The 20,752-nt window shown below is 39.7% G+C and overlaps 1 protein-coding gene and 1 long non-coding RNA gene across 2 annotated transcripts; one reads left to right on the top strand and one right to left on the bottom strand.

Annotated features, from left to right (window-relative positions):
* The first annotated feature begins 5,295 nt into the window (after positions 1-5,295).
* Positions 5,296-5,925, top strand: LOC148210840 (uncharacterized). The gene has a single exon (XM_088125215.1). The coding sequence runs from the start codon at positions 5,296-5,298 to the stop codon at positions 5,923-5,925; it is 630 nt and encodes a 209-aa protein (XP_087981341.1).
* Positions 5,926-19,043: 13,118 nt separating this feature from the next.
* LOC148210839 (uncharacterized) lies at positions 19,044-20,186 on the bottom strand. Its single transcript, XR_015791803.1, has 2 exons — positions 20,012-20,186; positions 19,044-19,370 (listed from the first exon to the last, which is right to left on the bottom strand). It is a non-coding gene; the product is annotated as an uncharacterized LOC148210839 (long non-coding RNA).
* Between the last annotated feature and the right edge of the window lie 566 nt (positions 20,187-20,752).

Genomic DNA, 20,752 nt, shown 5'->3' with positions numbered 1-20,752 from the left:
TGATGTTTGATTTATATTCTATAGATTTGATTCATTAGTAAATTGATAAGAGTTGAAGCTTTATTTTATATAATTATTTCACAGGGAGTTGTCATCTCGTGTTTGGTGTTAAGTTTAGACAGGTGGGTAGTTAACGTGACCTAGAAGTGTGTGGGAAGTTCTGGGGTGTTACAATTGGTATCAGAGCGGAGTTGTTCCTGCAGACTGTCCTAGAATCTAGGTCGATAGTGTATGGTCCTTGTCAGTCTCCTCGTCATCACCAGGTACGTTTTCTAGTTCAGTTTGTTCGATCATGAATGCTTTACATTGCTTATGGTTGAGATATCATTGTTGTCTGATATTAGATAAGTTAGCATGTTTCCTTGGTTCATTATATAAACTCGCTTGAACTTTGCACTTGTGTTGTGCCCTTGTTAGTGCGATAATGACCTGGGTGCTCTATTCTTTTAGACAATGGCTTTCCGGCGGAACACGAGAGCTCACAACTATGAGGATCCGAATCCTAGGGGTGAGGGAGCAGCGGATCCAAATGTTCCCCCGGTAGTTCCTAGAGGGGTAGCACCCCCGGTCCCTCAGGCAGCTCCTCAGGGAGTTCCCCAGGTGAATCCCCAGGTGGCGTTGCTAGCTGAGGCATTGCAAGTACTACTAGATAATGCGAATGGAGCCGGTGGAGCTCAAGTGCAGCAGCCTCGCCGGGCACAAATTCCGAAGATGAGGTCCAGTTTATCAGGGATTTCAAACGCTTTGGGCCACCCGTTTTCAACGGGGTGAGTGAGAGGCCTACTGCTACCGCGGAATGGGTCAGGGAGCTGGAAGCCCTTTATGTGTATTTTGGATGCTTCGACGATTTCAAGGTTCGGGGAGCAGTTTTTATGCTTCGGGGGGAAGCAGTAAATTGGTGGGAGTCGGTGGCAGCAGCGGAGGATCACGCCAACGTACCCGTCACGTGGGCAAGATTTAAGGACCTACTTTATCAGTACTATTTCCCCGTGACTGTCAGGAATGAAAAACAGGCAGAGTTTCCCCGTCTCACTCAAGGGAGCCTAACCGTGGCCCAATACGAAAGGAAGTTCACTGAGCTGTCCCGTTTTGGAATGCAATATATTCCTACTGAGCAATTAATGATTGACAAGTTCATTGACGGTTTGCGTAGGGAGATCAAGGGGCTACTTGTTCTCAAGGAACCAACTACATACGCAGCGGCAGTCAGGTGTGCGTTGGTTATGGACATGTCTTGAGGAGCCTCAGTTTCAGCGGGTAATAGGCTCCAGCTCGGGGGTCAAGAGGAAATTTGCATCGTTCTCCTCCAGTCAATCCTCAAGAGGACACCAGCACCATGTGCAAAGACAGACTGCTCCTCCGGTGTGCCCCTCTTGTAAGAAGAACCATGCTGGGCCATGTTGGTTGGGAAAAAGAATATGTTTCAGGTGCCAGAAGGAAGGACATTTCGCAAGGGAGTGTTCGATGACCGGCTCGAATACCCAAGCGTTAGGCCAGAAGACCCCTGCGGCAGCTGCAGCTCAAGGTGGAACCCAAAGGGCGCGCGTCTTCGCTCTCACCGAGGGGATGTTGAGCATGCCGAGGCGGTGGTCACAGGTACCTTTTCTTTGTGAGTCTTGAGTTGTGTGTATATGCTTGTGCTTTATTGCATGCGTGTTACTTGCAGGGACTATTTTAGTGCTTAGTATGCCTGCTTACGCATTATTTGACTCTGGATCTAGTCATTCTTTCATTGCTTCTACCTTTGTTCGACATGCAGACCTAGAGCTAGAATCGTTAGGCTTCTTGTTGTCTGTATCAACACTGTCAAGATCTGTGTTGGTCATTAGTCAAGTGGTGAAAGGAGGCCAGCTCTCGTTCGATGGTCAGACCTTGGAGGTAAAGTTAATTCAACTGGATATGCAGGATTTCGATGTGATACTAAGCATGGATTGGTTAGCTGCTAACCGGGCTAATATTAATTGCTCAAAGAAGGAAGTTAGTTTTCGCTTGCCCTCCGGACAAAACTTTACCTTTAAAGAAGTTAAAGTCGGGGTCCCAAGGGTGGTGTCGGCATTGAAGGCCAGCTATCTTGATAAGAAAACAATAGCCAATTGGATCCAAGAACCCTTATGGTTGTGCAAACCCCTAGATCACAAATGCTAAAACCCCCAAATCAAGATGATGTCAACCCAAGGAAGAAGTTAGAACGGATTTACCTTGATGATCAATATCAAGAGTAGAGAAAACTTGTTTCTAAACTCAAGATTCGAACCACTCTACAAATAGCTTGATCAAGACTACTTGAATGATTCTAGCATGCAAATCTAACACTCAAGAATTGCAAAGAAAAACAAGCTCTAGGCTTTTTGAAGCAAAATAGCAACTTCATTCAATCATCAAAATCTCTATTTCAAAGGAAACAAACTAGGCTATTTATAGCCTCCAAAACAACCCTAAAAGTAACCTAAAGGCATTTGAAAGGTTGTAACTCCCAATTACATGATGGCCATAACATCCACTAGCTAAAATGTAACTTAAAACACATAAATGAAATGTTTAAAACTGAAAATATAATAAAAATAGGTTTAAATCTGAGAATTGAAGTCTTGGTCACCCTTCAAAGTCTTTGTAACCTCCCAATTGTAAGTGAAGCTTCACTTGAAGTAGTTTGAAGTGTAGTTCCATTAATTGATATATGACTTGCAATAAATGAAGCTTGAGATGTACTTAAGTTCATTGAATGCAACTTGAGTTCAACTTTGACTTCCATGAATGCATCTTGAGTTCACTTTGACTTCCATGAATGCATCTTGAGTTCAACTTTGACTTCCATGAATGCAACTTGAGTTAGCCATAAATGAAACTAGAGTGCATTTAATGCAACTCCGATTTGTTGTCAACTTGGACATAGGATTTTCCAACATCTTCCTTTAAATCCTTGAGCACTAAGATACTTTGGTTCATATCATATCTTCTCCAGCGTGGTGCTTGGGCCTATTTGGCTAGCGTTGTGGATGCAAGGAAGGTTGTGCCAAGCATTGAGGCGGTTCATGTGGTTAATGAGTTCACTGACGTGTTCCCTGAGGACCTCCCCGGCTTGCCTCCGTTTCGCGAAGTGGACTTCTGTATAGAGTTGCTGTCAGGGACGGCCCCCATCTCAAAAGCACCATATCGAATGGCTCCGGCAGAGTTGAAAGAGCTGAAGTTACAGTTAGAAGAATTACTCGATAAGGGTTTCATCCGCCCAAGCGTGTCCCCTTGGGGTGCGCCCGTGCTCTTTGTTAAGAAGAAAGACGGATCTATGCGACTTTGTATAGACTACAGGGAACTAAATAAAGTGACGGTTAAGAATAAGTATCCCCTACCACGCATTGATGACCTTTTTGATCAGCTTCAGGGAGCGAAAGTGTTCTCGAAGATAGACTTGCGTTCGGGGTACCACCAGTTAAGGTTAAAGGAGGCCGACATTCCAAAGACAGCGTTCAGAACGAGGTATGGGCACTACGAGTTTATCGTGATGTCTTTTGGACTCACAAATGCTCCGACAGCCTTTATGGATCTAATGAATCGGTTTTTTAGGGATTTTTTTAGATGCATTTGTTATTGTGTTCATCGATGACATCCTGATTTACTCCAAGACTGAGGAGTGTCACGAGGAGCATCTCAGGCAGGTTTTGACTACACTACGAGAAAAGAAGTTGTATGCAAAGTTTTCAAAGTGTGAGTTCTGGCTGGACAAAGTGGCTTTCATAGGTCACATAGTCACCAGGGATGGTATTGTAGTTGACCCCGCCAAGGTAGAGGCTGTTAGCAATTGGCCAAGACCTAGTTCAGTTACAGAGATTCGTAGTTTCCTCGGGTTGGCTGGTTACTACAGGAAGTTCATCCAGAATTTCTCTCGTTTAGCGGCACCGTTGACGCAGTTGACTCGTAAGAATGCTACCTTCACTTGGAGCAGCGAGTGTGAGGAGACTTTTCAAGAACTAAAAAAAGCGTTTGGTGTCTGCACCGGTGTTAATTGTCCCCGATGGGACGGGAGGTTTGGTGGTTTACAGTGATGCCTCGCAAAAGGGGTTGGGATGTGTTCTGATGCAACATGGGAAGGTTATAGCTTATGCTTCTCGACAGCTGAAGGTGCATGAGCTTAACTACCCCACTCATGACTTAGAGCTAGCAGCAGTGGTTTTCGCCTTAAAGTTATGGAGGCACTACCTTTACGGAGAGAGAATTCAGGTCTTCACTGATCATCAGAGTTTGAAGTACCTTTTCACTCAGAAGGAGCTTAACTTAAGACAGAGACGGTGGCTAGAGTTGGTGAAGGACTATGATTGTGAGATTAGTTACCATCCGAGTAAAGCGAACGTTGTGGCCGATGCTCTTAGTAGAAAGGCGGCAAGTGTGGCATCTTTAGTAGTGGCCTGCAGTCCCATGCACAGCGAGTTGGAACGCTTGGAGGTGGAGCTGACAGTGGATGATGTCTCAGCGTTGTTGGCTCGACTCTCAGTGGAACCTAGCCTGAGACAGAGGATCATTGTTGCCCAAAAGGAAGATCCTAGCTTGGCCAAAGGCTTTAGTATGGTGGGCCATAGAGATTTCACTCTTTCGGGTGAGACAGCCTTGCTTTTTCGTGGAAGATTGTGTGTGCCTAAAGACTATTCTTTGAGGAAGGACTTACTGGGAGAGGCACACAATGCTCCATTCTCGGTTCATCCAGGAAGCACCAAAATGTATCAAGACCTGAAGAAACATTATTGGTGGCATAACATGAAGAGGGAAATAGCTCAGTTTGTTAGCAACTGTTTGACATGCCAGTAGGTAAAGGCTTCAAGACAGAGACATGCTGGATTGCTGCAACCTTTGAGCATACCAGTTTGGAAGTGGGACGATGTGGCGATGGACTTCGTTACAGGACTACCAAGGACGGTTAAGGGATTTACTGTGATTTGGGTAGTTGTAGATCGTTTGACCAAGTCTGCTCACTTTAATCCCGGCAAGGCCACGTACACAGTAGAAAAATGGGCGGAACTGTATTTATAGGAAATTGTCAGGCTCCATGGTATACACTATCCATTGTGTCCGATCGCGACCCGTGTTTCACCTCGACTTTTTGGCGGAGTTTACACAAGTCCCTTGGCACTAAGTTGGACTTTAGCACAGCGTTTCATCCCCAAACCGATGGTCAGACGGAGCGTGTGAACCAGGTTTTAGAGGACATGCTCAGAGCTTGCATGTTAGACTTTGGTGGTAGTTGGGACAAGTATCTCTACCTAAATAGAGTTCGCTTATAATAACAGTTTTCAGGCCACGATTGGGATGGCTCCATACGAGGCACTTTATGGGAAGAAGTGTCGGTCTCCGGTTAATTGGGACGAAGTCGGAGAAAGAGTCCTCTTGGGACCGGATTCGGTGCAGGCGACTAACAGTGCCATTCAAAAGATCAGGGGAAGGATGCAAATTGCTCAGAGCCGTCAGAAGAGTTATGCAGACATCAGGCGTAAGGAACTCGAGTTCGTAGTAGGTGAGCGGGTGTTTCTTCGTGTGGCACCCGTGAAGGGAATTTTACGTTTTGGGAAGAAGGGGAAGCTCAGTGCAAGGTTCATTGGGCCTTTTGAGATTTTGGAGCGTATCGGCCCAGTCGCGTATAGGTTGGCTGCGGTTTACAATGTGTTTCACGTGTCCATGCTGAGGAGGTACATTCATGACCCTTCGCACGTTTTGGATCCACAACCATTACAACTAGATGAGTCCTTGTGCTACGAAGAGGTACCTGTCAAAATTTTGGCGAAAGAAACCAAGTTGTTAAGGAACCGGACGATTCGCTTGGTTAAGGTTTTGTGGAGAAACCACCAAGTGGAAGAAGCTACTTGGGAACTGGAGGACGATATCAAGGCGAGATACCCTGAACTGTTGGAACAGTCAACTTTCGGGGACGAATGTTTTTGAAGGAGGGAAGTCTGTAACGCCCCGAATCCCTCAGGTTAGTTAGTCTCGAATCAGGAGATTTTCATTTAATTTTAAATTAAACTTTAATTAAATTTATATATATCGAGCTCCGTGTGGTTGGTTTTATCTTAAGTTGGGATGCGTTTCTTTTCTCTTGGGCTTGGTTATGTTGGGCTTTTTGGCTTAGTTTGGTTTTAAAACAAAGGAAAAGAAAATTAATAAAAAGAAAAGAAAACAAACCTAGGGTTTCATCTCCTTCTTCCTCCCCTTGCCCTAGCCGCCCACCCCCCGCTCAACCTTCTTCTCCGGCAAGCAGTGACCACGAACGGCGGCCAACAACTCTGCACGCAGCGGAGAAGTGGCGGTGATTCTTCGAACCCAACGGCCGGTGACCCACACGCATCCCCCTCCAGTGGCTCTGCAACAAGACCCGCGGTGGCCATTTTAGTGTTCTTCCGCGACAACTCCGGTAGTTCCATCACGATCCGACGGCTGCCTACCTCCTACCGACCAGATCCGAGGCTCTTCCACGAACCCAGAGCCCGACGACTCCATTGTTGCCCAGATCCAACACCTTCGAGCAGACCACGAGCAAGTCCGGCGAAATACTAGCGGCGACGCGTGACTGCTCCGAACAACATTGGTTCTCGCCAGATCCGGCTGTCTCGACGACGGCTTTCCCCTCGGCATTGCGTTCTTCGGCGCCTTGTACCTGCAGCACCTTTCCCCGACTCGGACAGAAGCGACCAGCTCGTGTTTGGCCCAGATTTGCGGCGTTTTCTTCCTCCCGGTGACTTTCGGTGTTGACCCACATCCGTTCGAAGCCCGATTTAGGAAACCCACACCTTGGCGAGCTAGATCTAGGTTACCCACACCTATACGAAGTCGATTTTGTGGTAATTAATCATTTGAACCCTCTTAGAATTGATTTCGAAGGCTGAATAGTATATGTAACTTGCTGTTTTTTTCTGTTTTAGTGCCTAGGTGTGAGATCGACGCAAAACTTAGGGCGCGGTTGTGAGTAAGTAGACAAGGGGCGTGTGCGTGCGTTAATGTGTGCTAGTTGGTCTCTAATGTGCTGTTTCGTGATGTTTAATATTCATTTTTATACGCTATTGTGCTAGGTAACTCTCGTTTGTGTTAATCTGTATACTTGGTGTAGTGTTAAATATTCGTCGGTGATAATGGTGGAATTTTGCCTTGCTAAACTGCTGAAAATTGTTGTGGGATGATGTATGTTTACAAAGGATGCACGTTAAAATAGAATTATTGTGATTATGCTTTGTTAAGAAACCCTTGAGAGTTGGATCTAAGAACCTTGCTAACGAACAAGACCCATAGAACTCAATCCCAAAAACCCCGAAAACAAGTATGGAATCAACCCAAGGAAAAGTTTTAGAACGGATTACCTTGATGATCAATATCAAGAGTAGAGAAAACTTGTTTCTAAACTCGTGATTCGAATCACTCCACAAGAGGTATGATCAACACCGCTTGAATGATCCTAAGATGCAAATTCTAAAGACACAAGAAATTGCACAAGAAATGGGAGATAAATCTCTCAACCAAGCTAATGAGAAAACTCACTTTTCATTCAACTTCAAATTGTGTTTACAACAAGACATCTCAAGGCTATATATAGCCATCCTAGCAAGCCATATGAAAAGTCTTAAGCAAATGAAAAGACTTGTAACTTACAAGAAATGAAAATACTTGTAAATGAAAAGACATAACTTACAAGAAATGAAAAGGTCAAGAATATGGAAAGCCAACCAAAATAAGTGCAATCTCGTCCATAATGATGGATGTGAGTGTTTGACTTGGTTTTTGAATTGAATGAGTTGACTTTGACTTGTCTTGATGGAGTTGACTTTGACCTTGACCAAGTGGACTTTGACTTGCCTTAAAAACACTTAAAAATGCATAACTTGCACCAAATTTAAGTGCATAGTTCCAACTTCTTGCACATCTTCCTTTTTTTCTCTTGTCGAGTTCAAGAACGCTTGGACACGAAGTAGCAAAGCTTGTTGAAGTTTCCTAGCTCTCGATCTTGTAATCGGTCCATGAGGCATAACAAAGGTAGCTTCTTGGTTCATATCATGCTTTCTTATGATGTGGGCGTGCTTGTATAGTTTATATAAATGTTCATTTATGATGTGAGCGTGCTGGTTGAGCATATATAAACGTTTCTTTATGTTGCGAGCGTGCTGGTCTGAGTCATATTATTTTCTTATGAGATGTGGGTGTAATAGAAGTATATTTTCGGACCCTGTTCGATGGCTAGGGGTTGATGTGGAGTTGGTTATGATAAGGAACGTTGGATTCTTGGGGAAAGTGAATGGGTGAGTGTCAGGGCCTCGGGTATAAATGGTCGGGGGCTGATACGTCACTAATTGAGTATCGAGGCCTCGAGTAGAAATGGTCGAGGGTCGATGCGAGGAGTCTTTTTGGAAGGAAAACTATTGGGGCCTTGGGTAAAAATGGTCAAGGGCCGATAGATGGTGAAGTCATCGGGGCCTTGGGTAAAAATGGTCGAGGGCCGATGCAGTAGTGTCGGGGCTCTGGGTAAAAATGGTCAGGGGCCGACTCTACTCGAAGGAGTTAGCTGTGGAAGGCTAAGATAGTTGTGATAAGCGTAGAGGTGCTTGAGATGTTAGGGAGACTCGAGGTTGGTAACTAATTTGTTCATGGTTGTGGTTATCGCCGAATCAGATAGAGTGTGTCTATGTTTGATTGTATAATGTGATGAAGAGCATGACTACGAATGTTTCATGATTTTGTGTGAGCATGATGTTTGTGTGTTGTTGGTGAGGGCTACTTACGAAGTATATTTTATATACTCACCCCCCCCCCCCTCTACAATTATTGTTTCAGGTGAAGGATTCGTTGGCGACCATGGTGATGAGACGGAGGAGACATGACGAGCAAGGACCATAAGCTGCGTAGTTACTTTTGCTTAGCTTAGGTTTAGATGGTTAAGACCTTATGTTTTGGTCAATAAACTATTTGTTCTTATTTGAATAATTGGGAGGTTCCCACTCGTTGTCTACTTTATTTCGGAATAGGTGTTTATTTTAGTTTTCTTCCATTCATTGAGTTTGCCTAGTTGGAATAATAAAGTTGCCTCATGAGGTTGTCCACGGATGATGTTTGATTTATATTCTATAGAGTTGATTCATTAGTAAATTGATGAGAGTTGAAGCTTTATTTTATATAATTATTTCACAGGGAGTTGTCATCTCGTGTTTGGTGTTAAGTTTAGACAAGTGGGTAGTTAACGTGACCTAGAAGTGTGTGGGAAGTTCTGGGGTGTTACATGGTGCCACCCTACGACTGTCGGAAGCATGCTCCATGGTGCTTTCCGTACAGCACGTCGTGTCCCTGCCACTTCTAACTGTCATCCTTTTTGGTCGGCTGTCTAAGGCTATAAAAAGGACCCTCATCCTTACTAAGTAAGTGAAAATACTGTCAATCATACTTAAGGTATCTTTTTTCTATTTCTTATTATGATTACTAACTTGATCATCGAAGTGTTTTAGGCAGGACACTGCACCGACACGAGTTCTTTGGTTTTAGGTTCCTTTGTTCTCTGATCGATCTGTCTATCTGAGGGACACGTGGCCTTCGACCAGAATTCGCCGTCAACATTCGGATCTACAACGTTTGGGAGGCTATTATGTCTTAACCAATTAATATAAACTTAGGTTGACTGATAGAGTACACATTTCAAACAACATATTTCTATTATAATTATTTTTTCTTTATCTAGGTGATCTAATATGTGGTACTACCTATTCCTGCGTGATAACAAATCATAACATTACTCAAATTAATGTATCACGTAAATGTTAAAATAACCATACTAATGCAATAATCAAAATGGAGTGTTAATGGTTGAAACTTATTCATGAACTAAAAAAATTCCATCATCAAAATTATCCGACTAAATCTATAATATATAATATACTGGAAAGATTATTTATAATGCTGCCAAGCCAACGCAACGAAAACTTAAAAATAATAAAATAATAATAAAAAGTTTCCAATTTATGATGATTATTACTATTTATTATTGTATTTTCAATCTCTGTTCGCTAATGCACACGAATGACAAGACGGAGACAAGCGCACACTGATCGGACAATAATTCACCAAAAACTGGATCCCACCACAAGTTCTCCCCAGTTCTCCGTAATTGGAAAAATCAATGGCTCTCCCTAAATACAACAAAATTACAGAAAATAAAAAAAGTTATTTTTATCTTTTTCCATCCCAACAAAAAGAAAAGAAAACAAATAAATAAAATAAAACACCAAAGATAATAATAGTGGCAGAGATTCTGTTTCAGCTGGGTCATGGTTCTGATTCGCTGCAGCACGTCTACATCACATGTGATGGGCCTGCACCCTCTGATTCTGCCACCTGCCATCCCCAGCTTCTGTCATAAAATAATATAATAATATTAGAATAGATAGTCCACACAATAGTAGTTTGCACACGTGCACCTGTGGGGCCCACTCTGATCAAACGACTGTGATTCATTTAATCGTCATTAGTGAAACTCATCAAATGATGATGGTCTCTCTCTTTGACTTATTTTATTTTAAAAAACCGAGATTCTTAATAGGTTGACTTCCTTGGCAGACAGTGAGTACACGTGTTGTGTGATGACGTCAGAAACGTTGGATCGTACGGCCGGCATCGCCATAACTCCAATAATGCTCCGCAACACCAGATTTGAACTCAATACTAGCACAGAGGTTTGGGAGATGAGAAAATAAAGAAAACGACTAGATCCTCGACTATAGTCCAATTAAAATTTAATATCATATATAATATAGATTAAATATTGATGAGTTGCTACCATAAATTAATTAGTATCTCTCTTAGACAAAGAGGCAATGAGTTTGGATTTCTTCACTCCACTTGATGTATTAAAAAAAAATAGATATGTCGATAAGTTATATTCTGTAGTATTTATATTCTAAATGTAAATAGAAAAATGAACTGACTTAAAGTTTGATAAATTTATAAAAGTATAGAATTTAACTTTTTATAAGAGTTGTTGATGTTGTTTTCTGTTAAGCTCACAGGTTGGTCACGTGTTAACGAGGACGAGCTATCGAGGTGCTCACAAGTGGATCCACATAGAGAACAAACACTCCGATGCCCAAGGTACTTGCGAGTTCGAGCTGTTTAAGTCGTTCCCAGAGGAAATAGCGTATCTATTAGGTGGACGGAGTGTCCCTTTTATAGGCAGGTGGGGAGAGATAAAATCGTTAGTTGGTTACAACATGCAGTTACAATTGTCGGGCCCCCCAAGTCGGTGGTCGAATGTGAGGTCGGGCGACTATGGTCGGTGATCGTCTTTTCTTTCGCCTCAGCTTGGTATGGATCAACTTGACGGTTCCCAGTAGTCCATTTCTACGATATGGTTGCTCCGAATTGAGTTGATGCTTACACGTGCCGATTCTGATTTTGACCACCAACGAGAGCAATTGTTAAATTTAATTAGATACAATGTACTTTAGTGGATTTTAGGGTCGCTTTCATTTGTGACTGTGTCAATTCAAAATGATTGTTTTAACTCTGGACATTTGTCTTTGTATTTATTTATTTTTCTAGAATTTATATTTCGAATCTTGTTTTTATCTCTAAATTTATTTTCAGTCTAATTTTTCTCTTTCTTTATAAATTCTTTTTTTTTCTTTAACATATCTTTTCCTCTCGACGTATTTTTTTTCTCTAAAAATTTTATGTTTTTGTCTTTAACTTTTCTTTCACTATTTTTTTAAAATATTTTTTATTTATCTCTCTAAAATTTAACTTCTAAAAGTTTATTTACGTCTCTCTAAAATTGTATTTTCATGTCTCTACAAAAAAATTTCTGTAGAGTCGAGTCCCAAAAATAGGAAATACATGTCCCGATCCCGTCCCCGATTCCATTTTTTAAATAATTAAAATATATTTATTACACATTTTTTATACTTAAATTATAAAAATAATTAAAAGCAATTATAAAACCGATAATTTTTATCGAGAACATCTCTCGGACCCAAGAACGAGGTGGAGATAGAGACTAAAAATTTTCACGAGCACGAGAATGGGGGAGAGAATCCTCACTCGCACCTACACCATTGTCATCTCTACTCTACGTAAAATTTTCTCTCTCTAATATGTATTTTCAATTTTCTAACTTTTTAAAAACTAAAAACTAAAAATTGTTACCAAATATGTTTTGGTTTTTTGTTTTTAAAAAATGGTTATTAAACATATATGGTTTTTGTTTTCCAAAACATGAAACCAAAAACCAAAAACTAAAAACAAAAAACCAAAAACTAAAATGGTTATCAAACGGGCCCTTCACTGTCATAAGTCAACCATTTAATTAGTTTTTCCTTTAAAATCAATATGGAAATGTCGCGTGATGTGAACAATAAAAAAAAAAGAAAAAAAAAGAAAAAAAAGGCAAACATTAGTAGTCATATTAAAAAGTAACATAGTTGGTGATAAGAAAACAATAGCCAATTGGATCTAAGAACCCTTATGGTTATGCAAACCCCTAGATCACAAATGCTAAAACCCCCAAATCAAGATGATGTCAACCCAAGGAAGAAATTAGAACGGATTTACCTTGATGATCAATATCAAGAGTAGAGAAAACTTGTTTCTAAACTCAAGATTCGAACCACTCCACAAGATAGCTTGATCAAGGCTACTTGAATGATTCTAGCATGCAAATCTAACACCCAAGAATTGCAAAGAAAAACAAGCTCTAGGCTTTTGAAGCAAAATAACAACTTTCATTCAATCATCAAAATCTGTATTTCAAAGGAAACAAACTAGGCTATTTATAGCCTCCAAAACAACCCTAAAAGTAACCTAAAGGCATTTGAAAGGTTGTAACTCCCAATTACATGATGGCCATAACATCCACTAGCTAAAATGTAACTTAAAACACATAAATGAAATGTTTAAAACTGAAAATATGATAAAAATAGGTTTAAATCCGAGAATTGAAGTCTTGGTCACCCTTCAAAGTCTTTGTAACCTCCCAATTGTAAATGAAGCTTCACTTGAAGTAGTTTTAAGTGTAGTTCCATTAATTGATATATGACTTGCAATAAATGAAGCTTGAGATGTACTTAAGTTCATTGAATGCAACTTGAGTTCAACTTTGACTTCCATGAATGCATCTTGAGTTCACTTTGACTTCCATGAATGCATCTTGAGTTCACTTTGACTTCCTTGAATGCATCTTGAGTTCAACTTTGACTTCCATGAATGCAAGTTGAGTTGGCCATAAATGAAACTAGAGTGCATTTAATGCAACTCCGATTTGTTGTCAACTTGGACATAGGATTCTCCAACATCTTTCTTTAAATCCTTGAGTACTAAGATACTTTGGTTTATATCATCTTACCCTTCTTCAAAAGGATTCGTCCTCGAATCAAAAGGATTTCCTACATCAAACTCACCGTGTAGAGAGCACTCTTAAAATCATCAAAAGTCAAATGTATATCTCTACATGGATTCCTCTTCCACTTCTTTCTATCAGAAAATCTATCCTTCCAATAAGATCTCCAAACCCAATCAGCCGGTTTGAACATTGTATGCTTCTTGCCATGAATGAATTTAGGAACAAATTTAGACTTTTGCTTCTCACGAGATGCTTCAGCCTTGTAAAACACATGTTGACTGCCATGGTGTACTTTGGAAGCAATCTTTGGTTCAATCTTCTCAATGAGTGTTCTAGTCTCCTGTAAAAACTCAAGGGAAACACTAGACCAACATGGTTTAAGCTCTCTCGTTAGATAACAAGTGCCTTTGTACAAAAGATCAAGAATGTTTTGTTTTGAAAATAAAACATAGTTGACATCACAAACTTTTTCAAACAAGCTTTCATTCTTGGCTTTTCTCTCATTTTTCTCTTTAGGCCATAGACTAATCTCATGCTTTTCTCTCACACAAGATTCTTTTTCAAACAATTCACATGCTATTGTCTTGACCTCATGCGCCTTTTTCCCTAACTCACACACAACATCATATGCTTCCTTAGAAGTAGGTGTTACAATAGCAGAAGTATTACAATCAAACAATTCTTTGCAATCTAGTTGCCTACTAAATAAAACACTATCAACATGCATTGGCACTAGGTCACAAACTATGTCTTTTTTAATTTTATCACATTCTACCTCAACAATAGGCTTAGATTCAGTAGGTAAACTAACCTTCTCTAAAGATAATTGAATCTTTGAAATTGGTTTAGATTTAGTATACCTTGTAGACTTCCTTTGGTGATGTTTCTCAATCTGTATGGCTATGTGCACCATCCCTTCTAAATCCTCATAAAATTGAAGATCCAGTCGTTCGGCAATCTCCTTCTTAACTCCTCTTAAGAAACGAGCCATCGTAGCCTCCTCAGCCTCATAAATATCAAACTCTTCAAGCAACATTTGCATCTCCATATAGTAAGCTTCCACACTTTGGTTCCCTTGTCTCAAAGATTTCAACTTATGGAAACGATTAGGAACAGAACGCTCTCTCATTAAATGCTTAAGAACATACCATGAGTCTATTGGACGCTCAAGGTGCCTCCGCCTACTCAAAATTAATTTATCCCACCAAGTAATTGCATAATCTCGAAGTTGAGCAACAATGAGTTTTACCTTTCTTTCATCACTTAAAGGATACTAATCAAAGACACGTTCAACTTGCCTTTCCCATTGAATGTATTCCTCCGGGTTTGTCCTAGCATAGAACATAGGAAGTTTAGGCTTGATGCTTCCCAAGGTATGATCAACATTATGAACTCCTCTTAGATTTCTCCTTTGGACAACATCGAAACATCCACCATATTCCCTTCCTTCGGACTCCTAATACTCCTTGTGGTGTAGTGAATTATTACTCCTCTTTTGCTTCAGATGTGTTGGTTGTCTTTCAATAGATTTGAGTCTCGAATCCAACCTTTGGAGCGTCTTTGTCAAATGCTCCATGTTGTGGAAAAACTTTGTAAAATTCTCTTGTTGAGACAGGGCTGCAAAAGAAAACAAAGTAACAAAGAAAAACAGACCTCACAAGCACTCCCTCACGTGTTTACACTCGTAAAGGTATAGTCACTCGTGTTTACACTCAAAGCAACAACACTCTCAAGAAACTCACAATCTCACTCACATAAGCTAATGAGCAAAGTTTGCAACTCAAGTGGTTAGATATAACACACAAAGAAAACACTCAAATAACTTGATATAGGAGTAAATTCAAAACTCAAATAAAAAACAAGCTAAAGAAGAAAGTGACAAAATTGGAACATGATAATTAAGATGGAACAAGAAGAAATTTAAAAGACCAGAAAATATGTAACTCTTGAACAATTAAGGATACTTTGAGATTTTATGGAGTTTAATTCTGCCTTTTGTAACAGATATGAGTTACACAAGAAAACCATCATGACCATCGAAAAACAAATTGCTGGAAATTAATTGAGACAATTGTAACCGTCAAAAATTTAATGAGTAACGATTAGTTGTGGAAATAAATCAAAACATAATTGATATGCTTTATTACCAACAGCTAGATTAACAAAAATAGGCAATTTCAACAGCACAACTCAGATCTAGCATGATTTGGAAGTAAAAATGTAAAGAACAAAGAAGAACACATGCTCTCGGGTATAGTAGTTTTCCAGAATAGAATGTCAATTTTCGAACTTTTCACCCAGAAGCAAATTGAATCAGAAGATATAAAAGAAGACAAAGTTGTAGATAAGACAGAGATCTACAAACTCATAGAAGACAACAAGACGAAATGAAAATGACACTTTTTTTTGTATTTTAGATACGTGGACAGAATGTAACGAGATGAACAAGAAGAACAAAAATTTCAAAACAAAGAACAAGAAGAGCAATACGAAAACAAAAACATACATCCGATCTAGGGCCTAGGGCTCTGATACCAAATGATAAGAAAACAATAGCCAATTGGATCTAAGAACCCTTATGGTTATGCAAACCCCTAGATCACAAATGCTAAAACCCCCAAATCAAGATAATGTCAACCCAAGGAAGAAGTTAGAACGGATTTACCTTGATGATCAATATCAAAAGTAGAGAAAACTTGTTTCTAAACTCAAGATTCGAACCACTCCACAAGATAGCTTGATCAAGGCTGCTTGAATGATTCTAGCATGCAAATCTAACACCCAAGAATTGCAAAGAAAAACAAGCTCTAGGCTTTTGAAGCAAAATAACAACTTTCATTCAATCATCAAAATCTGTATTTCAAAGGAAACAAACTAGGCTATTTATAGCCTCCAAAACAACCCTAAAAGTAACCTAAAGGCATTTGAAAGGTTGTAACTCCCAATTACATGATGGCCATAACATCCACTAGCTAAAATGTAACTTAAAACACATAAATGAAATGTTTAAAACTGAAAATATGATAAAAATAGGTTTAAATCCGAGAATTGAAGTCTTGGTCACCCTTCAAAGTCTTTGTAACCTCCCAATTGTAAATGAAGCTTCACTTGAAGTAGTTTTAAGTGTAGTTCCATTAATTGATATATGACTTGCAATAAATGAAGCTTGAGATGTACTTAAGTTCATTGAATGCAACTTGAGTTCAACTTTGATTTCCATGAATGCATCTTTAGTTCACTTTGACTTCCATGAATGCATCTTGAGTTCAACTTTGACTTCCATGAATGCAACTTGAGTTGGCCATAAATGAAACTAGAGTGCATTTAATGCAACTCCGATTTGTTGTCAACTTGGACATAGGATTCTCCAACATCTTCCTTTAAATCCTTGAGCACTAAGATATTTTGGTTCATATCAGTTGGGGATGGGGGAATTTTTGAAAGTAAGGTAAAATATTAGTTTTTTCCTCGTACAATCAAAATATCTGTGGGGGAAACAAAAATTTGAAGGAGGGAGGCAAACCACCAACCATTTTCATTTTCATTTTAACAAGAAAGCTATTGAAATTAATGTTTTAAAACACCATTTTAAAAATTACGGGTTAAAAATGAAAGAAGCAAAATTCATGCTTATCTACTCAAAAGTTCAAGGGCATATAAATTAATACGTCATTTATGCCGATATGTATTTCTATTCTTACAAACTCCTTCCCACAGATGACACAAGAATTGTTTTGAAACAATTTTAGAAATTAGGAGCTTGTCTTCTGCATATGTGGGGCGTGCCCGCCGTACCGGTAACGTGCGCCTCCTGCTACAGTTATATCTGGCGTCTAATTGTTCATGGTCCATCATTCCCTCATGAGCGGACATGTGTCCTACTTGACGATAATGTGGTCCCACGCTTCCAAGGCGAACCTGCGTCTTGCTCCGATCTTTTACCCCCAATAGTCAGCCCCTTTCAAGGCCAGGTCGTTTGTCAGCTAGTGGGTTTCTCTAATTAGAGTGTTATTTGGGTATAATGTTGGTATAAATTAGCTAAATATAGCATCCCTTGCACCATTATTCACTGAGTTTGTGCTAAAAAGATCATAAATTCTAGCTTTCTACATTTTAGTATTGTCAATTGCAATTGAGCTAATTTTGGTGCATTTTGATACAGCTTTGACGATGCTACAACGTCATATTGAGATTCAGAAAGCAGCAGAAAACGACAAACTGACAGTGAACGGGCTTCTCAGCGAAATTTACCACAGTAATTGGAGGTTTTACCCAAAAGTGAGAGCTGGGTCCTCAAGGCTCATATTGTTGCTCTAATATCTAAAGGGTTATAAATGCAAATAAGATGAGAAGCCTCCAAGGACACACACATTAAGAAACATTCCCCTTGTTCATTCTGGAAGGAATCCACCCTCACTCCAAGAAACCCTCTCAAAAAACCGTTAGAGAAAGTCAAGAGAAGAAGAAGACTCTTCAGTGGCATTTGGGAGTTGATCTTCAGCTCATTCTCTTCATTTTCTCATCTTTGTATTGTTTTCATTCCTACATTTTGTTTGACTCTCCTTATGGCTTTGCATAGCTAACCAACTTGTGTAAGGGGGACATGTTCTCGACTTATTTTCTGGGCTGTAACCTTGCTGTTTGCTTTAATGAAAGTTTGCTTTAAGATGAAGTTGCTTTATCACTCTATTTTCAACATGCTTGATCACCATTTTGAAATACATCTTTGATAACGTTTGGAAAAATGTATTATGGAGCGAAGCCCTTCATCTTGGGCTAGAGTCTACTTGAGTTTAGCGTGTTGTAACTTTGGGATAGTCGAGAGTGCTTCGGCCTCGGCCCATTTGGTGAAGTAATCTACTGCAACGACTGCGTGCTTGGTCTGCCCCTTGCCCAACAAGACAGGTCTGATAAGGTCAATACCCCATTGCGCAAAGGGCCATGGCGCAGAGATGGGAGTCAGCAGCTCGGCAGGCTGGTGGGCGAGGTTGGCAAACGTTGACAGTTGTCGCATGTTTTCACAAACTCTTTTGCATCTCAGTCCATCGTGGGCCAGTAGTAACCTTGACGAATGACCTTTGCTGATAAAGACCTGGCCCCTGAATGGTTACCGCAGAACCTTCATTGACCTCCCTAAGAACGTATTCTCCGTCCTCCTTGGAAATACACTTAAGGAGAGGTAAGGAAAAGTCGCGCCTGTACAATGTCCTATCTCGGAGCAAGTACTGAGCTGCTTTCCTTGCCAATTTCTTAGTTTCCCTTGGGTCTGTCGAGATCTCTCCCTCCAGGAAGCTCTTTATCGGATCCATCCATGACGGGAGGTGAGAGTCGACCTCCATCATGTCCGGCTCCAAAATGAAGGATTGTCCAATATTTCCACAGGGACCGACCTCGCCAGCTCGGTCTCGTAAGCAGACACCAACTTGGCTAAGGCATCAGCGTTAGAATTCTGCTACCTCAGGATTTGTTTGATCTCATAGGCCTGGAAGCAAGAAAGGTTCGATTTGACCTTTGCCAAATATTTCTCTATCCGAGAATCTTTTGTTTGATAGTCTTCTTTAATCTGACTCACTACGAGTTGTGAGTCGCTAAAAATCTGAAGGTGGGTGGCCCCCAGACATTTTGTTATGCGCAATGTAGCAGAAATTGCTTACCGCAAGTGTACGGGTCAAGCTTTAATATAGTGGTCAAGCTTAAATTTAATAAAGCTTTAATATCAATATTGCATAGCTCCAAGACCTCTAGACACACCGACAAAATCTACATTAAACCTGTATGAAACACAAAAAGTAATGAGAAAAAAATAAATTTAAAGAAACTAAGATAACATAAACAAAAACAAACTAAAAAAATCTTTGGGTTGCCTCCCTAAAAGCGCTTTATTTAACGTCTGTAGCTAGACGTGACTCTCTTTTATTTTATTTTTCTTAAGATGTATAAAACTCCTCAATTTTCTTTGATCCCTTCTTCCTTGAATCGATGTATCCTACTAGCTTTAGTAGGCTCATTTTCTTTTCATGGGCACCTGAAAGAGAAAATTTTATAATATAAATTAGGAAGGCTAAAGAAAAAAAAAAAATCAAAAGCATATTTTCAAAACTCTTCAGGATAAAGAAAGAAAAGATGAGAATTAAGAAAATTTTCAAGGGATAAAATAGGAGTATGCTTTTCAGCTTCTTCCTTTATCAGTTGAAATTCCTCTTCCAAATTAGGATTCATGTTCTTTTTTAATCTCACAAAACTGTACTCCCTGATGTTGCTCAAATTTTTCCAACTCAAGCTCACTGTCAATGCAAATAGCTTCACGGGTTTCTGCTTGCTCAAAGTTCTCCAACTCATCCCCACTATCAACGCATACAACTTTACAAGTTTATGTCTCAGTGATATGGAAAAAATTTTGCTCATGAAGGGCTTTAATTGAATCAACTATCTAGCTAAGTTGTATTTCCAAACGCTCTATAGTAGCTCAGTTTTCTTCAATTGTGGCCTCCATCCTATCCACTTTGGCCTCTATCCTATTCATCCTTTTGATGGAGAAAATACATACATGCGCAGCGGAAGTGAGCAAGAATCGAAATAACAATCTAGATGCATAATACAACCTAGGATTAAACATGCATGATCATATATTATGATGCTTAGAGATAAGTAGAGAAAAATACAAACCTTTGTAGCTTTTCAAAAATCTTCAAATAGCTCCAATGAAGGACCACCAAGAGATCTTCCTAGCTATTCTCAAGGCTTGGAATAGAGTGGTGGGACTCTTTTTAAAGAAGGAAAAAATTAGAGAAAAGTGGAGCTAAAAGGAGTTATGTAAGCTTTTTGAAAACACATCAAATGGCCAAAGGTTCCAAGAGATCTTGATGTTTGAACAAAAGCCTTTTTAAATAGGCAAATTACATACAACTCTTGCATGTCAAAGTTCACCAAAAGCTTACAACACATATTCCACTCATGCATGGCATGACTAAGTGTCAAAATGCATGTCTAAGTTCACCAAAAGCTTACAACACACATTCCACTCATGCATGACATGGCTAAGTGTCAAAAAGTGGATTTTTGAGATTATTTAAATGTTCCACTCAACAAGTTAGTGGAATTTTCCACCAACTTGGTTAAAAACATTATTTTAATCTACTTTAGTCAACCTTTGACTTTCTCTGGTCAAAGTCAACTATTTGACTTTTTCCAAAATCCGATGTTTGATGAAATCCATGCCTCCGATTATGAATCCGCATTCATAATTTTAATATTTAAATCCTATTTAAATATTTTGTCCAAATTTCTCAAATTGATATCATATATCAATTACTTAATCATATCTCATATGATTAACCTAATTCGTACGATTTGAATTATTCCAAGTTTATTCCTATATGAGCTAGCCAGGGGACCTTATGGACCTAC

This window comes from Momordica charantia (genome assembly GCF_013281855.1).
Source record: "Momordica charantia cultivar OHB3-1 chromosome 6 unlocalized genomic scaffold, Mcharantia_2.0 BLBB01000006.1, whole genome shotgun sequence".
Taxonomy (NCBI): Eukaryota; Viridiplantae; Streptophyta; class Magnoliopsida; order Cucurbitales; family Cucurbitaceae; genus Momordica; species Momordica charantia.
The sequence above is the reverse complement of the archived record's forward strand: the minus strand, read 5'-3'. Positions and strand labels throughout refer to the sequence as shown.

Coding starts and splice junctions, on each gene's coding strand:
- LOC148210840 (XM_088125215.1), top strand. CDS start 5,296: ATGGCTCCATACGAGGCACTTTATGGGAAGAAGTGTCGGTCTCCGGTT.